The following is an 18,169-nucleotide window of genomic DNA, read 5'->3' on the forward strand; positions in this document are numbered from 1 at the left end:
GCGCTATTATCAATGGAATTCCATTATTAAAAAAAAATGAATAATTCAAATACATACTTTATTTGGAAGGTCACTCTTATTTCTTCATGAATTCTATGACACGACGGATAAGTAGATGAATCTTCATATCTTCAAAAATTTATTTCATTTGTCTCATCTCTATTTCATTCAAGTAAACGTGTCTCTATATTCTTAGGGTGCGGTTATTGTCACCCTACCATTTTCTTAGTTCACCCTATAAACATTTGAATTATTAAAAGGTTATATTACCCAAGTGCAAAATGACTGATAAGTACACTAATTTTCTAAAATCTAAATATATAAGAAAAAATAAATATATAAGTAATTAATTAAATACAAAGACTACTTAATTTCTCATTGGATAACATTAATTTTTACCTTCTCCACCTAAATTTGAATTTATTTCTATCCTTTTGTCTCATTGTTAATTTGTTATTCAATTCACAAAACCATTATTTTTAACTTCATCAAAATTTTTGCAATATTCTTTGTGAACACCAAAAGTAAAAATTTAAAACACAAAGAAAAAAAATCAATCCCTTCTTCTTTGATCATAGTTGTAAATTTACTAATTTTTTTACATGTATTGAAATAGAGAACGTTGAAATGGAAAGAAAAAATTAAAAAAATGAGATTAAATCAGATTATGATTTTATTAGAAAATTTTAATAAATTTTAATATTTTGATGAGTATAAATTAAATGAGATATTTTCGTTAAAAAATTATTTTTTAATTGGATAGGTCATATAAAGAAATTGTTGGAAAGGAAAATGGGTTAAATAAGTAAATTTAATAATTGAAATTAAAATGTATGGTGTAATGAGCAAGTAGGGTGAACAAAGAAAATGATAGGGTGGCAATTGTCGCACCCATATTCTTATCAACAGTCTAAAATTTTGAAATCACCTAAACAGAACCATACATTTTCTATCTTATAATTTAGGGGTGGGCGTGGTGCTGTTCGGTTCAGTTTGAGGCCTAAACCGCAATCAAACTGCTTTTTTGCGTTGGCCTAAATATCAAACTGCAACCGCATTACAAAAGGGCTGAACCAATTATTTCGGTTACACCATTTTTCGGTGAGGTGCGGGTCGGTTTCGATTTGGAGTGATTTATTAATTTCAACTAGAAAGAGAGGGCCAAAATCAGGCTTATTTTTATCTAACAATTTCAATAAGGCATAAATAAATTTTGAATGCATTTAGAGTCCACACAAATCTGCAAATGTCACCCAAATATCAAGCAACTTGCAAAAAGACCATAGCAACTTATTACACACACACACACACACACACATATATATATATATATATATATCAATGATCAAGCAAACATAACAACTTATTACAAACTGAAAACCTAATCAAAAATGGATTTCTTATTTATTGAAAACCAACATTTCCATCAATAGAGAAATAATGAATAAATAAAATATAATTAAAATAAATTATGTGTGGGTAAGTTTAAATCGGGTGATTTATGACCCGAAACCCCAACCGAATCACTTTTATACGGTTCGGTGCGGTGTGATCATAAAACGACACCGTTTTAGTTCAGTGCGATTGTCGAACCGTTTTTTCGGTGAGGTTCGGGTCTGTAACCTCATTTTCGGTACAAAATGCCCACCCCTATCTTATATTACCCTGCTTAGCGTTAAATCGTTTTTCTTCATTTATTTATTTAATTTAATTTTCAATAAAAGCAAAATAAAATTTTCTCTTCCAGAAAGGCCCAGTGTGGTAAATTGACCCAAAACTGTGGACACCTGTCAGAATTATAAAACTCCACTGGGTTGGACCAACGGGGATTAATGGATGGGTCGAAACTAAAAGCCCAATGAGCCTCAATTTAAGACCGATTAGTCAAATAGTTCTTTTGCTATTCCCTAGGCATCACTCAACCGACGTCGTTTTCAGTTCCCTCCAACTCTCCAAGTCTGAACCCCTATCATAATCACGGCCCGGCTTGTCTTTCACGGGTCGCGATATTTTTCAGAGCCGAGCCGAGCCGAGCCGGGCCGTAAGTCAAAACCAACGGACGCCAAAACCAAAACAAAACCGACCTTCATCCCACAGCGCTTCTATCTCTTTCAGTTCCGCTGAATCCCAACCTGAACGCAGAGCCGAATTTCTTCTCTCAAATCCGAAACTCTTGTGCAAAACGCCGCCGTTAGCGACCGAGCCACCGAGCACGGCCTCTTGTTTCTTCTTCTCCACCGCCGCAGAAGATTTCAGAGGTCTCCGGATTTTCCAGGTACTGAAGTTTTCAATGTTCGGGGACTCTTTTCCGGCTAATTATGAAAATTCACGGTTATTCTATAAGTTTTGAGAACAATGCATCTGAGATGATTATAGCTATGTGAATTTTGGATTTTAGGATTAGGATTAGAAATTTAGGATTAGAATTAGGGGGTTGTGAAATTCTAGGGGCATTAGGGTTTTTTGAGTTTTAGGGAATTTAAGATTAGAGATATGAAAGGCCGATCTCACCGGCTTCAGAGTTCGGACCCGCCGGACGACTGGGTGGATGAGTCGTGGACGGTGGATTGTTTGTGTGGTGTGACTTTCGACGATGGGGAAGAGATGGTGAATTGTGATGAGTGTGGTGTTTGGGTGCACACTCGGTGTTCTAGGTATGTGAAGGGAGATGATAATTTTGTTTGTGATAAATGTAAGAGCAGGAATAGTAGGAATGATAGTGAGGAAACTGAGGTTGCGCAATTGTTGGTTGAGCTGCCTACCAAGACTGTGAGAATGGAGAGTTCGTTTCCGCCACCACCGAATATGCCTACTCGGCGCCCTCTTAGGCTTTGGACTGATATACCAATGGAGGAGAGGGTGCATGTGCAGGGAATTCCAGGGGGTGACCCTGCTATATTTGGTGGCTTGTCCTCGGTTTTTACTCCGGAGCTGTGGAAGTCAACGGGATATGTGCCCAAAAAGTTTAATTTTCAGTATAGGGAGTTCCCTTGTTGGGATAAGAAGGAGGAGGCTGATGTTAGATTTGATGAAGACAGTGAGAATGCTGTGGATAAAGGTGCTGGCGTTCTGTTCTCTTTGTTGAATGAGAGTGTCTTGGCAAGCCCAGTGGCTGCTTTGGTTGGAATGAGGAGCCGAGAAGAAGGCGGGTATGACAAGAAGGTCTCTTTGAAAGAGACAAAAAGGTGGGATAAGGAGGTTCGTGATATTAGATGTGCTCAGAGTGGTGTGAAGAAGGAGAGGAGTTTACTGCGGCCCATGGTATTACATACGGGTAAGCGTAAGAAGGACGATCTGGGTACATCCAAAGATCGGAGTGCCAAGAAGAGGGCTAGAGCTACTGAGAAAGAGGCTGATGCAAAGAAGAGAGGGGCTCAATCTTCTAAATCAGGTGATTTGTTGTACTTTGGATGCTTTAACTGATTGCTGTGTTAATTTTTCCTTTCATGAGAGAAAATATGTTTTATTTTATTACTTGTCATTGAATGAAAGCAAGAATTGTAGTAGTGGGTCAAATCTTGCAGTAGTAGACATGCTCCTGTTGACTCCAACTTTTGTGTTTTAATTTTATTAATAGTGTTTACACCCTCAAGTGATGCAAAACAATTGGAATTTTCTGAGGACAGAGGTCCGAAGATTTCTAAGGCTGATGTTCAGAGTATGAAGTACAAGAAGTCGAGCAACTCTGTGGTTAGAGAACCTGCACCAAATGTTTCTCTTGCGACAGACTGTACTGTTGAAAATCACTCTTCAGAAGCCTTACTTTCTGATAGGTCTAAAAAGATTGATGATGGGCTGAAGGAAGACAAGGTGGAACACCAAGTTTCTGCAGTGCCGGGGCACATGACTATCACCAAAATGGATGGTGCTGCTGTTGCATCATTGTTAGAATTAAATGATGCTAGGACTGATTGTCTACAAGAACAGGTTGGTTTATCTTTTTCACATTCCGATGGTTTAATATATTATGGTTTTCAATACTCCATACTTCATCATTGCTTCAATATTCACTATTCCCCCCTGATGATGGCACAACTGCTACAATTTTCATTATTCCCTTATTCATATTTATTTGCAAGAAGGTTGTTTCAATATTTTAACTCTATGAAGTTAAGACACTTTGTTTTGATAGATTAATTATTAATAATTTTTTTCCTTAAACTTAAAGGTCTTGAAGATTCCTGGTTTCTTTCAAGTATGTTATGTTGAGCACATTGTAGGCCTATTACCAAGTTGAAAGTTGGGTAGTTATAGCAGCATGCACTATGTACCGCACTTATCACTTAGACGGGCTCTAGAAAGTAACATAGGCACACACACACACACACGTAACCCTCGGCAATTATTTCAATTCTCTATGCAAGCATTAGATTTTAGTGTTTCAGGTTTACTGGGTTGGGCAGTGGGCGGTATCTAATGCTAGTTTATTGGCCTGCATGGATGTTCAGATTTTCATTAGTTTAAATTTATTACAAGTCTTTCCTTGATAGCATTTTTTTCTTCCCATTATATGGTCATATCCTCATATGGTGTTTTGTTCATTTATGCACATAGGGGTTCGTATGTTTTTAGACATTAGACTTGAACTATGTAGTTGTGACATTTCTTGTATTTACAATAGGGAGATAGCACAGAAGATGAAAATTTGAATGTGAAACCACCCATTGAAAATGTTAGCACTGCGCCGGAGGTTGAAGTTCAGAATCACTGTCCTACTAGCGACGGGTCCGTGCAACGTTCTCCCAATAAGAAAACTGAAGACCATGAGGACAATTCTCAGAGCCCGGTGAATGTGCAGTCTTCTCTTCATGGTGAGGCAAAAGATCTCGGCAAATCTTCTGATCAAGTGTCTGAAAGTTTGAAACTTAATGGTGTAATAGTAAACGTCCCACTGTCCAGTGACCATAAGGTGCAAGGTGCTGACAGAACTTCTGAAGCAGTTAGTGATTCTCATACAGAGAGGGGTGATGAATTATCTGGCGATTGCCAGCCTAAACGGGAATCAGAAGATTTGGTGGATTCAGTTACTCTGCAAAAATGTTCTTCAGATGTCAAACATGGTTTGAAGCTTTCAGAAGATCTTTCAAAACCAGGCGGGATCTTAAACTCTGCAGCAGCATCGGGTCAGCTTAAAACAGCAAGTGCCGGGAAATCTTGTACTGTTCCATCCACCAGTTTGACCCCCAAATCATCCACTCCTCAGAACTTAAAATCTGGTGATGTTCAGAATCCTAATCCATTTACTAAGCAACAAGTAATGTCTGAAAGTAAAGCTAGCATTAAGAAAGATCGTGCTTCATCTGCGGACATGGATCACGATAAGGACAATATGCCAAGGAAAATAGTAAAAGAGCAGTTAAGATCCCCTACAAGTTCTGCTCTGAAAACCTCACACTTCAGCAGGAATTCACATGATTCTGTATCCAAGCGGACCACATCAGAATCAAAAGATTCATTGCTTCACTCATCTTCCAAGACATTGTCAGAAGGGGATACAGTTCCTTCAGGCTCTAGTGAGAAGGTTTTACATGGGCAGAACAAAAGTTCAGTGTCAAGTGCATTGCAAAGAGGTGAAAAGTTAAACCAGACAACTTCTTCTAAGACTAGTCAGAGTCATGCACCACCTTCTTGTCCACCTGCACCATCAAGTTCTCAAGCAAAACTAAGTGATGAGGAAGTAAGTGCACAAGTTTCATTTCTTTTTGTTATCTTTTATTTCCTGTAGGAAGTTATCTTAATAAGTTTTTGGGGATTTTTTACAGCTCGCTTTACTTTTACATCAAGAACTCAACAGTTCTCCCAGAGTACCTCGTGTACCACGTGCTCGTCATGCGTCTAGCTTACCTCAGCTGGCTTCTCCAACTGCAACAAGCATGTTAATAAAGCGTACATCTTCTTCTAGCGGAAAGGATCACAACTCGGTAATATGCCAATTCTTTTATTTTTCAATTAGGCCACTTCTTGTGACTAATAATTGTCGAGTTGTGGGCCTTCTAACAAATGTGACTAATACACTATAGGGCTCCAGAAGAAAAGTGAGGGATGCATATAAAGATGGGGTCCGAAGTTCCCGTGAACTGGATGATGAAACTAAGAGGATGGACAGAGTCCCATCTTCTCCTGATCCTAGAAGACAAGATGCAGCTAGTACAGTAGATGCTACTAGGAGGGAGGAAAATGCATCTTCAACAGCCTCACATTCTTACAAAAAGACTATCCCTTCTACCTCCATTCCAACTGCAAACAGTGGTCCATCTTCATCCACTGAGGCTAATGATCGCAATGTGTCATCAGTACGCAGTTCACCGAGGAATGCGTCTGACGATGATACAGGGGCAGTTGGTCCTGTTCATCCTACTTTACCAGGTACTTGCAATATTACTGTAAGGTTTCGTTATTATACATAGTTTTCGTATTCATTCTAGCTTATCCCTGTTTTCCTCATGCAGGCTTGATAAATGAGATTATGAGTAAAGGTAGACGAATGACGTATGAGGAGCTCTGCAATGCTGTGATGCCGGTATTGTTGCCTTTAAAAGAATGCTCATTTTTGGTGCAATTGTTATTTCTTACAATGGCGGTTGAGTAAAATAAAACTTCTCATTTTTTTCTTTGTTTTTGTTTCTATATGCAGCACTGGCATAATCTGAGAAAGCATAATGGAGAGCGTTATGCATATACCAGTCCTTCGCAGGCTGTTCTTGATTGCCTTCGGAATCGACATGAATGGGCTCGATTAGTTGATCGTGGTCCAAAGGTACTTTCCTGATACCATATCGAATAGTTTGTTGATATTCGCTGTGTGCATATGTGTTTCATCAAAGCATGTCATACATACTTGATTGCAGCCTTCAATACTTTTTAATCGCAAAGCCTGCTGTGTGGCCCAAATATCTAATGTGCAAACAGTGATACTGGAATCATGTGCTTTGCACGTCTTCCACTTTTGGGGGAGGGTAAATTGAGCACTTGTAAATTGTAATACAACTGAATATGTAGCAAGATTGCTTCACACAATGGAGAAGCTGAATTAGTATTTATGGTATTTCAAACGGTCTTTAGATTGTTGCACATTAACCTATTTTAAGTACTGCTGAACAGGGATCCACTTCAAACAGGAATGAGTGTATGATGCTTCCTTGATATAATTCTAATCCCAAAATCATTCTGTGGCAGACAAACCCTAGGAAAAAGCGAAAACTTGATGCTGATGATTCAGAGGATAATGAATATGGCAGGGTCAACAATCCAAAGGAGTTGGAAGGTAAAAGCATAGAGACACAGAGAGAGGACTATCCAAAGGGCAAGAGAAAAGCTCGAAAACGCAGAAGACTGGCCCTTCAAGGAAGAGGAATAAAGGATGTCAGGGAGAAACGGAAGGCAGATTTGCTCACCGATGATGATGTAGGGCCATCATTTTCTAATTCCACAGAGGAAACTGTGTCTGAGGATGATACTCAGGGAGGTGGAGCAGGGGGTCCAGTTGGAAGTGAGGCCTCTTCTAGTTCAGAGGAGGAAGGGACAAGTTGATTGTCCAGTGTCTGGTCTGACATGAGGGTTCCGGAAGAGCGGATCTACGGGACAGCGGCTCTCGCTTGCCTTGCAAGATCGGAATACAAGTGTGTACATATTAATGTATATTTATGGGTCAGAAATCCTTGTTTATTTAGGCAGTGATTCAATTTGATTATGTAAAACATTAGGCAGAGGCTGCACCTGATCACTACAAAACTTTGTAGAATTCATCATCTTAATGTGCGACGTAGAGTTTAACTTGGATACATTTTCGCCTCTGGTACTTCCTTCGCGGTGTATATAAACAAAAACTGATAAAACGCACATAACTTTTGCAGATGGATTACCAGCACGATCATTTTAACTTGAATGCAAATGTTGCAACTCAATTGCGCTGAATTGAGGTTTAATCGGGACTGATGACCACCGTCCAGGGCTTAGACGGGTGCCTAAAGCCAAATTTTAAAACACTGCTTGCATGTTTCGCAAACTCATAATCTCTCTCTTATGAATAGAAACTTTAGCGACCATTGAATAATTTTACAAAAACAATTTTTATCTACCCGCGATTTTAATTGTGTGAATTCAACAGATTGGTAATTTCTTTCCCAAAAAGAAAAAAAAAAAGAAAAAAAAAAGAAGAAGAGAAAAACTCTAGAAGTTTGAATTTCCCCATTCTTAAGGAAATAGAGTAGGAAGAAAAGAATAATAGTGGCATAGACCAAGACCACCGCTCATTTGAGAATTTCGGTTTGGGCCTCCACCCGCTGAATGCTATAAAAGCTTGGTGATTCAGACTCCGCAGTTAAAAGAAAAAGAAAAAAAAAGGACTAGATCGTTGAAAACGACGGTGAGAGATTTCTCTCCGACTCCCCCAACTACCGTCCACCTTCAACAATCTAGGGCTTCCTCTCACATTTCTCTCTTCTCTGCTCCGCGATCTCTTCCCTTCCAAGGTTCGCCCGCTCTCTCAATTTCGCCACGCTTCTCTGTTTAAGCTCAATTATTTTTGTTAGGATTGTCAATTCTGCTTGATTTGGTTCGGGATTGGATTTGAGATCTTTGTTTATGGAAGGATTTGTTGATTAGTGGAATTAATCTGTTGTGGTTTAGGTTTGTTTGAAACGTCGTCGTCAATTATGACGATTCCGGATTCAGGTTTCATGATGGAGAACGAGGCGAGCTGCTTACCGCACACACCGGAGGAGGAGAAGCGGATCATTGACGAATTGACCCGCCAATCCGAAGCCAATGTTAAAGAAGGCAACTTGTTCTACGTTATTTCTAACAGGTTTTGCTCTCTTTTCTCTGGTTAATCTTTGTTGGAACTAGCATCTAATTGAAATATTGGATGTTTTTATTCGTTTCTTTTACTGTTCATTGTACTTTGATAAGTGTGTTGGAAGCATCATTCTTTGCTTTGTTATGGGATTTCAGCTTCTCGAGGGTTTAAAGTGCTTTTATAAGTGGATTAGATGCACGGATGGTATGATTCTGTAACGGAAAATTGAGTATATGTACTTTTCTTCTTAAGTAGGTATTCTCTGTGCATTCTGAGTTTAGTTTTTTCCAGTTAAACTGTCGTTAGTAAGAAAGTGAGGAATGATTTGGTTTTCGTTATCGCAAAGTCTCTATTTGTTTGATCACTTTCATTAGTCATCATCATTTAATGACCATATAGAAGAAACTGCATAAGCACCTACTCCACTGCATCGGTGGCACCTACTCTCTGTACATTCAGAGTTACCGTCTTTTGCTTCAATATCAATATATATATGTTTCATGTTTTCTTAGTAGGTTTTTTCTGCTCTTTGTCCAGGTGGTTCTCAAGCTGGAAGATGTATGTTGAACAAGGCACCGGAGAGAATGATAAGTGGGATTCTGAATCCCAACATATGGATCTGCTTTCTTCAAAAATTAACAGACCTGGACCAATTGATAATTCTGATATAGTTGAAAAAGAATCCGAGGGAGGTGGAGGTGATCTACAGCTTCGTAGAATGCTGATGGAAGAGCTTGACTATGTCTTAGTTTCTCAAGAAGTTTGGGAAAAGCTATTTGATTGGTAATTAATCACTAAACGCTCTTGCTTGTATGATCGTTCCACTTTGTTTTATCTGATAATGTACACTGCATGTGTAGATAGTCTACAGTAAAAGATAGGTGCAAATCTGAATCTTTTCCCCACCATCATTTTTTCATATTTCATATCCTCTAAATTACAGGTATAAAGGAGGTCCATCATTACCAAGAAAGATGATTTCTCAGGGCGGCATTAATAAGAATTTGATGGTGGAGGTTTACCCATTGTGTCTTAAGATTGTTGATTCTAGAGACAACAGCCAGGCAGTTATCTGGTTAAGCAAAAAGGTACAGCAGTCTTCCTTTTGATATTTTTTCTCTGTAAATTTATCTTCATTCAGAGATATTTCCAAAAGTCTTAATTGCTTGGTTTCTGTGTTTGGGTTTAAGATTCTTTCATTTAAGTGTTTATTGTGACTATATTTTTCATCTAATTGATTTAGAAGCATCAGGCTTCAAGAAACTAGTTTGTTCAGATGTCTTTGTTTTTAATATTCTAGCTCATGTTTCTTGGGAATTCATTCCACCTCTCTTAAGTGGTTATGATGATGAATAGAAAACTCATTAAAAGATTTGGGGGTTTTCCATCCTTGAAAATATGTAAGCTTGTGGCTGTCACATAATGGAAGCATCCTTTAATGACTTTGACCATATGTAGATACTGCATTCTGACAACTTGAATCTGTTTCAGGCTTCTGTCCAGGAGCTTTACGAGAAGGTGCACACAATTAGAGGAATTGAGCAACAAAAGGTATATCACTTCCGTGTAACTTTTGTTTCTTATTTGTTTTCTCTGCTGACTTTTGGGTTTGGGAAGTTAAAGTGAACTTAGACATTTTTTTCTTCTCTAATTTTCAATCACAGGCCTGTATCTGGGATTACTTCAACAAGCAGAAGCAGTCATTATTGAATGCTTCGAACCAAACGTTGGAGCAGTTGAACTTGCAGATGGATCAAGATGTGAGTTCTATGATTTACATCTTTACTTGTAGAATGGTGTTCACCAACCTGGTGACCGATAAATTCATGGTCACCTACCCTTAGAGTTGATATATAGGTTAAGATTAAAATACATAAAACATTCATGTAATCTTGACCCGTGATATTAAATCTAAGGGAGGGTGACCTGGTAACTAAGAGAATGATTTGGTTCACTTGTAATGATTCTTAATCATCTGCAAGGTAAAAAGTACTAGAAAAATCAATACTGTTCCATAGAATTTCTTACTTAACAGACATCGAGGCTCTTGATCTTTATAATTTGTCAACTAGATATTCATTTGCATCTTCAGTGGGAGTGGGTTGAAGAACTTTCACTTCTTTAAGCCTCCTAAGTTGGTGGCCTTTTAAATTTTGCATGATGTGCGTGCTTGTGTACTTCCAGCTTGGGATTGATATTTGTGTATCAGCACTCTGTTTGATCTTTTTACTGCTGTGAGGAGGATTTTTGGATCTGACCATTGTGGCAATTATCTCACTGTATATGTAGTGATTCTATTGATCAATTCTTTTCTATGCAGGTTCTTCTTGAGGTGCAAGTTGATGGAAACTATTCCTCCCAAATTTCCATGGATTCAACTGGAAATGAGTTAGCATTGGTAACTGTAGAACCATCAAGGTCATCGATGACAATTGCCGGGGGTCCTACTTTGTCGAATGGTCATTCGATGGGTTATAATAATAATTTGCTTCAGGGAAGCACCTTAAGTGGCTCAGCATCAACAGATACAGATGACAGACCTTACGTTTACAATCCAATGAAAAAAGGAGATAAGGGAGGTTTGGCAGGATTGCAGAATCTCGGAAATACTTGCTTTATGAATAGTTCCCTCCAGTGCTTAGTCCATACACCCCCTCTTGTTGATTATTTTTTGCAAGATTACTCTGATGAGATCAACACAGACAATCCCTTAGGGATGCATGTAGGTGTTTTGTCTAATTTCACTTCTCTTCTGTTTTGATCCCCTAAAAGTTCTAACATATGATGTTGCTGTGCAGGGTGAGCTTGCTCTTGCCTTTGGTGAGCTGTTGAGGAAATTGTGGTCCTCTGGGAGAACAACAATTGCTCCACGTGCATTCAAGGGAAAACTTGCTCGATTTGCTCCTCAGTTTAGTGGTTATAATCAGCATGACTCTCAGGTTAGTACTGTATTCTTTTTAAACCTTGTTTTGTTTATGCTTTTTGTTCATTGTAAACATGTATTAGTATGCTTAGACCTTAGATAGATCTAGCCTGTGGGGTGCTCGAGTGCGGTGGTTGATTGAGTTATATATAGATTAATCTTCTCGCAGTATGATAACATGCTTTTTGTATTGTGTTCTTTTAATAGGAACTTCTTGCTTTCTTACTGGATGGACTGCATGAAGATTTGAATCGTGTCAAAAATAAGCCCTACATTGAAACAAAGGATTCAGATGGTCGTCCGGATGAGGAAGTTGCAGATGAGTGTTGGAAAAATCACAAGGCCCGGAATGATTCATTGATTGTGGATGTTTGCCAAGTAAGCAGTATATGTATATCACTGTAATTGTTTTATCATATTGAATTTGTGCTAGATCATCAGCTTCCTGTAATTGTTTCTAAATCCTTATTTGCATTGCAAGTACCAAGTTATATGTAAATCTCCCGCTAACTTTTGCTTTCAAATAGACACACGCGCGCACACACACACAGTCGCTCACCTCACTCTCATTAAAGTCATGTAGGGAAGATTCATATGGGAGTTGTATACAAGAGTTGAGGTGAAGTCCTATATAATTGGTAAATAATGTGGAATCAAATAATTTAAAAAGGCTCAAAGCCTTCAAAGCATGAGGATATCAGCGTCCTTTACTAAATTCTTACTATCAATCTCCGAGTAACTAGTACAGAAACTTATTTGCTTTTATGTATTATCAGTATTTAATTATTTTCTTGTTTTGGGAGTAATTCTTTGAAGCTTAATCAAATTTCACTTTTAGGATTATATTTTTCTTGAATCGTATAAGATTTAGCTTTTGATACTGTTACTGAATCAATGACCAGGGTCAATATAAGTCAACTTTGGTATGCCCGTCTTGTGCCAAGGTTTCAATTACCTTTGATCCTTTTATGTACTTATCGGTGCCACTACCTTCAACTGTTACTCGGTCAATGACGGTGACTGTACTTTATGGTGATGGACGGGGTCTTCCAATGCCGTACACTGTAACCTTGATAAAAGATCGCTCCGTTAAAGATCTTGTTGAGGCATTGGGGACTGCATGCTGCTTGAAGAGTGATGAAAGCCTTCTGCTTGCTGAGGTATTTTGTCGTTTCCCTTGGTTTATGTACTTTTCTGTAGTGTGTTCCTGTACATCAACTAATGACTAGCTTTTGGGGTAAACCAGTAGTCTAACACCTTTATTGTCAGATATACGAGCATCGAATTTATCGATATTTGGAGAGCCCTTCTGAGCACTTGTCTTCAATTAAGCCTGATGAACGTATTGTGGCCTATCGGTATTCTAAAGGGGCAGGAACAACCAGACTTGAAATAATGCATCGACGGCAGGAAAAGTAAGTCCTCCCTATTTTCTTAATCTCACCAATTGTCTCCTCATCTGATATATGCAATGGCAGCTGTGCCTTGTCACATAAATTATATGCTATTTGTTTTGACCGAAGTATTGCCAAATTTCAGATGTGCATTGGATCCTTTGAAGGGTCAGAGAAAACTTTTTGGAACACCTTTGGTTACTTATCTAGGAGAAGACCAAATAAATGGAGTTGATATTGAAAGAGCTGTTTCTACATCTCTGTCCCCTTTGAGGAGAGCTGTTAAGCTTCATAGTACAAAAGAAAATGGCTCAACTTCAGAAGCTGTTGATGAACCATCAAACAGCTACAATTTGAGGTCCATGGACAATACAGAACTAGAGGAAGCATCTAGCAGGGAGTTATCCTTTCACCTATTTCTAGCCCTTGATGAAAGGGGTCACACATGCAAGCCACTTGAGAAGTTTTCTTCCTTAAAGTCTGGTAAAAATATTAAGGTTTTTCTGGACTGGACTGAGAAAGAAGATGAATCATATGATGCTAGTTACCTGGAGAATCTACCTGAGGTACACAAGTCCGGTAATACTGCAAAGAAAACTCGACAAGAAGCTATTTCCTTATTTACTTGCTTAGAGGCATTCTTGAAGGAAGAACCTTTGGGTCCCTCGGATATGTGGTATTGTACTCTTACTCATTTCAGTGGCTTCTGTATTTTGAATTTTCAGACCATCTGATTCTCCTTGGCAATATTCAGCCCTTGACCTATATTCTTGGATTTTGCAATACAGGTACTGCCCAAGGTGCAAGGAGCATAGACAGGCTACCAAGAAGCTGGACTTGTGGATGTTGCCAGAGGTTCTGGTTTTTCACTTGAAACGATTCTCATACAGCAGATACTCGAAGAACAAACTCGACAGTTTTGTGACTTTTCCAATTCATAATCTTGATTTGAGTAGATATGTGATGAGCAAGGATGGGAAACCGTATATATATGAGCTATACGCCATTAGCAACCATTATGGTGGTCTAGGTGGTGGGCACTACACTGCATATGCGAAGGTATGGCAAAACTGTAGTGTATCTTATCTTTCATGAATTTGAATGGTTCTACCAGGTGATTTTGTCTAGTTTTATGAATTTGAAGTCGGTATGTTTCATATTTCAATGGCTCGGTAATGGTCAAATATCAGCCTTATTTCATAGTTTTAAGGTTCATCATGACTCTTTCTTTGAAATATCAAATAGGTGAAATTATTGGCATCTAAGGCTCTACTTTTCCCATCTTGCAGTTGATTGATGAGAACAGATGGTACCATTTCGATGACAGTCATGTTTCTCCAGTCAGTGAAAGCGACATCAAGACTTCGGCTGCCTATGTGCTTTTTTATCGAAGAGTTAAAAGTGGATCAAATACAGGAGAGGGCGATGCATCAGAGACTCATATGGCTTCTTGAAGACTTGAATCAAGCGCAATTTGCTATTCCAAGGTTTGGAGGCTTCCTTACCAGGATAAGCTGACTCGGGCCAAGAATGGTACAGTTATCTTTGGCAGACTGTTGAGACGAGAATGCACGTGGTTGTCGGTACATGGAATGTGTTCTCGAGCTCTTATTCTTATTTTTCCAAAAAGAAAATTTTGGTAGATATGTTATCTTATGATCAATTCATCTTGTGAAGGTTACTGAAAACATCCACATGACTGCTTATTCATTGGGAAGAGTAGCAAATTATTTGGGAAGTTCTGTAAGGTGTTCTACGTGTATCAGCACCTCTGTCATGTTAGGGCAGTGCAGTGTACCCATGGGACAGAAAGGTTTTGTACTTGCCTGGACAAATTATTTTTGTAGTAGATTTCAAGTCAGTGGTTGAAGATATGTATGCCTTACTGAAGTCGAAACATTTGAACGCTAGTGCAAATTATAAACAAAGCGTTTTAAATTTATGCTCCCCTTTCTGATATTTGGGTAAAGCCAAGTGCATGGTGATTGGTTTCTCTGAAAGAATCTGAATAGATGGAAGGCAAAAAACAATGTTCATACAGAAACACCATCAAGAACTCTAGGAAGAAAAAAAGAGATGCATTGAACACAAAGCAAATAAATAGGTCGACTCTTAGATTACGAATAATGGTGGTCCTCTCCAGCCTCCTCCACAAACCCTACCGACTAGAGTTATTGAGATAGATAAAATAATTCTCCTGCAAAAGCCGAAAACAGAGAGAAAGTTAAAGCCTGCCTAAAGTTGCTTGCCAACTAAAAAGAGTTAAAAGCCATTGATTAGGCGAGGAACAAAGTTTTCACCTTTGCCTAGTTCTCAAGTAGCCTCTCCTATTTTCCCTCATTCTCTACCATTCATTCACATCTAATTTTTCTGCTTGAGCACTTGGGATTTGCTCTCAGCTTTTATCTCCAACTTCAAAGGACTTTTACCAACAACAGCACCAACCACATCATGGGAATCGATCCGATCAAATGGTACCTCTCCTGTAAAAATAAAAAGCACCATCCACTAATCAGAACTAAGACAAACACGAAAGTAACTAAACATGTCGAAAGCGCTCTTCGATAAACAAAAAATGGATGGTTAATTGCGTTGGTTAGAAATAGTTAAAAAGTGTTTGGCCAAGAAGCACGTCGACAAATGTGGTGGCTTTCCAGCAACCACTTCCTCTTTGTGTGAAGCTGACGACAAAGACAACGACACGGCGTTGTCGCATTTATGTTAGTGCCAGATGCCAACGACGTAGTTTTCTACGGCACGTCAGTACTATTTAATTCCCAACAAAACACTACGGGACCAGAACCTCACTTATTATGATTCGAACGACCCATAATCGAGTGACATTTGGGTCCTCTTAAACTCAGCCACGTAAAAGTAATAAGTACAAATGTGAAAATGATCAGTAAAAAAAGTGAAGTAGAACTCACAGTGGCGGGGGCGGATGAAATGGACAAGTAGCCGTTACTGGAAGAACCGGGTGGCGACGATCCAATAGTAATCGGGTTAATCCCGCCCTGACCCGACCCGGATGAGCTGTTACTGTTACCGTTACCGCTTGAGCTACTGTTCAACGCGAATCCAAGCGAGTACGCCGGAGTTCCGTCGGGTTTCAAAAGCCCGAAGTTCCTCTCGGAGCTCGGGCCGGGTTTCATGTTCTCGTTGAACAGAGCGAAGACGTAAATGTTCAGATCCGAGCTCGGCCTCAACGGCGTGCCCTTTTTCTGGCAAATGAGCTTGATCAGATTCCCATTGTACTTCTTCGCATTCTCCGGCGTGGCTCCGGCCTCGTCCTCGTCGCCTTTGGACGGCCACCCGGTCTCGGAGATGTGTACCGGAAGCTTCTTGTAGCCGAGGGATGCCAGGGCGGCGTAGACGGCGTCGATTTGGGCGAAGAGCATGTTGTCGTAGTGGAGATTGGTGGCCGGATCCAGCGAACCGGCGTTGGGCTGGAAGAGGACGTAGTCCAGCGGCACTTGTTTAGGGTTCGATTTGTAGGCGAAGTAAGGGTAGGCGTTGATCAGGAACGGAGATCCGGTTTTGGCGTGGAAATCGAGGATCGGAGATATGCAGTTTTTCAGATCCCGGCGGAATGCTCCGGCCGACGGCGGGAACGAGGTTTCGAGAATGGAGAGGGAATGGGCGGTGGTGACGGCGACCTGCTTGTCCAGGCCCAGAGTGACGAGGGCGGTGTGGATGCTCTGCATCGCCGGGAAGAGGTTGCCGGTCATGGTCGTGTCGTTGAAGGTGAGGACTTCGTTTCCGACGAAGATGCAGGTGATCTTGGTGGCCGGCATGAAAGCCTGGACGTTGGACTTGACCCACTCCTGGGCCTTGCCCGGGTCTTGGATCTTGGCGAGGTACTCATTCCCCACGCACACTGTGAACTCGACTCCGCTGTTGGCGAACGCCTTCAGCACCTTGGGATCGGCGTCGTACAGCTTGATCCTGGTGATTCCGATGGACTTGGCCAACGGCACCACCGCGTCCGGCGAAGGTAAGTTGTTTGCGATTTGGCCGTAGTTAATTCCGATTGAATTCACCACCCCAGCGTACATAAACCCTTGAACAGAAACCAAGAGTGAAAGATATATATTAGAGCTTTGAAACAAAATGGGGAGTGTTAAAAGAATTGGGTTTTGCTTGTTGGTACCTGAAATTAGCAGAACGAGTGAGAACATTGAAGAACAGAAGCTAGAAGGCTCCATTCTGCGCCGCGCGCTCAGTTTGGAGATGACAGTGTACGAAGTCAAGGAATGTGCTGCAGCTCCAAACTGAGCTAAAGTGAGAGTGAGAAGGACCACTTAATGGAAGCTCGGTTTCAGCCTGATGAAAGAGAATTGAGTAGTGTCAATGTCCAGCACGGACCTGTAAAAAATGGGCGGTAGGCTGATATTTTGGGGGTCTGAGATTCTGAGAGAGGGTGAGAGAGGTTGAAAAAGGGACCAAAGGAATAAGAGCACAGTGTTGGGATTAGGATTATTGGGTTTTGGTTTTTTTTTTTTTTTTTTTACTGTGAATGATGCAGTTGAAGGGAACGTTGGGCTTTTGCGGTGGTGATAGGGTTGGTGGGTCCGGCGAGTAGTATTGCCTGACAAGCTTCACATGGTCGTCATTCCCAACCCACTCAATCAGGGAAAGATTTATACTTTTTTTGAGGCGGATGAAGAAGGACAGGCTCTACTTTATTCATTTTCCAATTGACCTTTTTCTTTTCTTTTCAATTTTAGGATGTTCGCTCTGGCTAGGCTGTTACTGTTGGCTCATAGTGATCGATAAAACGACAGAGATTTTTGAGGATTTTCCAACCAGCATGAGATACGTGCCATGCATGCGAAGCAAAGTGTGAATGCACCTTTCGCCGTTGTCTGGCCGGGAATAATGGAATCTCAGGCACTTTGCTTGTGATTCAATCAACTCTTGCTTCATAGTGAAAGGCCATAATTAGTTCCGTTTAAGCATCTGGGGCTTTTTCTTTGGGGAAAAGTTATTCATGGACCATTCAGAATTCCAGATCCAATTGCCTATTGATTGGTGAGTTGACTAGTTGAGCAAATC

The 18,169-nt window shown here is 40.1% G+C and overlaps 3 protein-coding genes across 5 annotated transcripts; 2 read left to right on the forward strand and 1 right to left on the reverse strand.

Annotated features, from left to right (window-relative positions):
- The first annotated feature begins 2,069 nt into the window (after positions 1-2,069).
- On the forward strand, positions 2,070-7,783 carry LOC112176085. 3 transcript variants are annotated; one of them, XM_024313903.2, is made up of 8 exons: positions 2,070-3,391; positions 3,578-3,927; positions 4,622-5,677; positions 5,763-5,921; positions 6,021-6,366; positions 6,450-6,520; positions 6,635-6,757; positions 7,177-7,783. In XM_024313903.2, exons 1-8 carry the CDS (start codon positions 2,494-2,496, stop codon positions 7,528-7,530), a joined length of 3,357 nt encoding a protein of 1,118 aa, XP_024169671.1. In that variant the 5' UTR covers positions 2,070-2,493; the 3' UTR covers positions 7,531-7,783. The 3 variants fall into 3 exon arrangements, with proteins under 3 accessions (XP_024169671.1, XP_040366411.1, XP_024169672.1); XM_040510477.1 differs by having other exon boundaries at positions 7,239-7,411; XM_024313904.2 differs by having other exon boundaries at positions 7,102-7,240.
- Positions 7,784-8,227: 444 nt separating this feature from the next.
- On the forward strand, positions 8,228-15,053 carry LOC112176086 (ubiquitin carboxyl-terminal hydrolase 9). Its single transcript, XM_024313905.2, has 14 exons — positions 8,228-8,471; positions 8,629-8,806; positions 9,335-9,580; positions 9,741-9,885; positions 10,289-10,348; positions 10,462-10,557; positions 11,118-11,519; positions 11,596-11,736; positions 11,928-12,098; positions 12,623-12,880; positions 12,990-13,135; positions 13,260-13,790; positions 13,903-14,173; positions 14,404-15,053. Exons 2-14 carry the CDS (start codon positions 8,655-8,657, stop codon positions 14,566-14,568), a joined length of 2,784 nt encoding a protein of 927 aa, XP_024169673.1. The 5' UTR covers positions 8,228-8,471; positions 8,629-8,654; the 3' UTR covers positions 14,569-15,053.
- A 142-nt stretch (positions 15,054-15,195) lies between these two features.
- LOC112176088 (glucan endo-1,3-beta-glucosidase 11) lies at positions 15,196-17,573 on the reverse strand. Its single transcript, XM_024313908.2, has 4 exons — positions 17,265-17,573; positions 16,042-17,174; positions 15,415-15,597; positions 15,196-15,311 (listed from the first exon to the last, which is right to left on the reverse strand). Exons 1-3 carry the CDS (start codon positions 17,317-17,319, stop codon positions 15,529-15,531), a joined length of 1,257 nt encoding a protein of 418 aa, XP_024169676.1. The 5' UTR covers positions 17,320-17,573; the 3' UTR covers positions 15,196-15,311; positions 15,415-15,528.
- Between the last annotated feature and the right edge of the window lie 596 nt (positions 17,574-18,169).

The sequence above is a fragment of the Rosa chinensis genome, chromosome 7 (genome assembly GCF_002994745.2).
Source record: "Rosa chinensis cultivar Old Blush chromosome 7, RchiOBHm-V2, whole genome shotgun sequence".
Lineage (NCBI taxonomy): Eukaryota > Viridiplantae > Streptophyta > Magnoliopsida > Rosales > Rosaceae > Rosa > Rosa chinensis.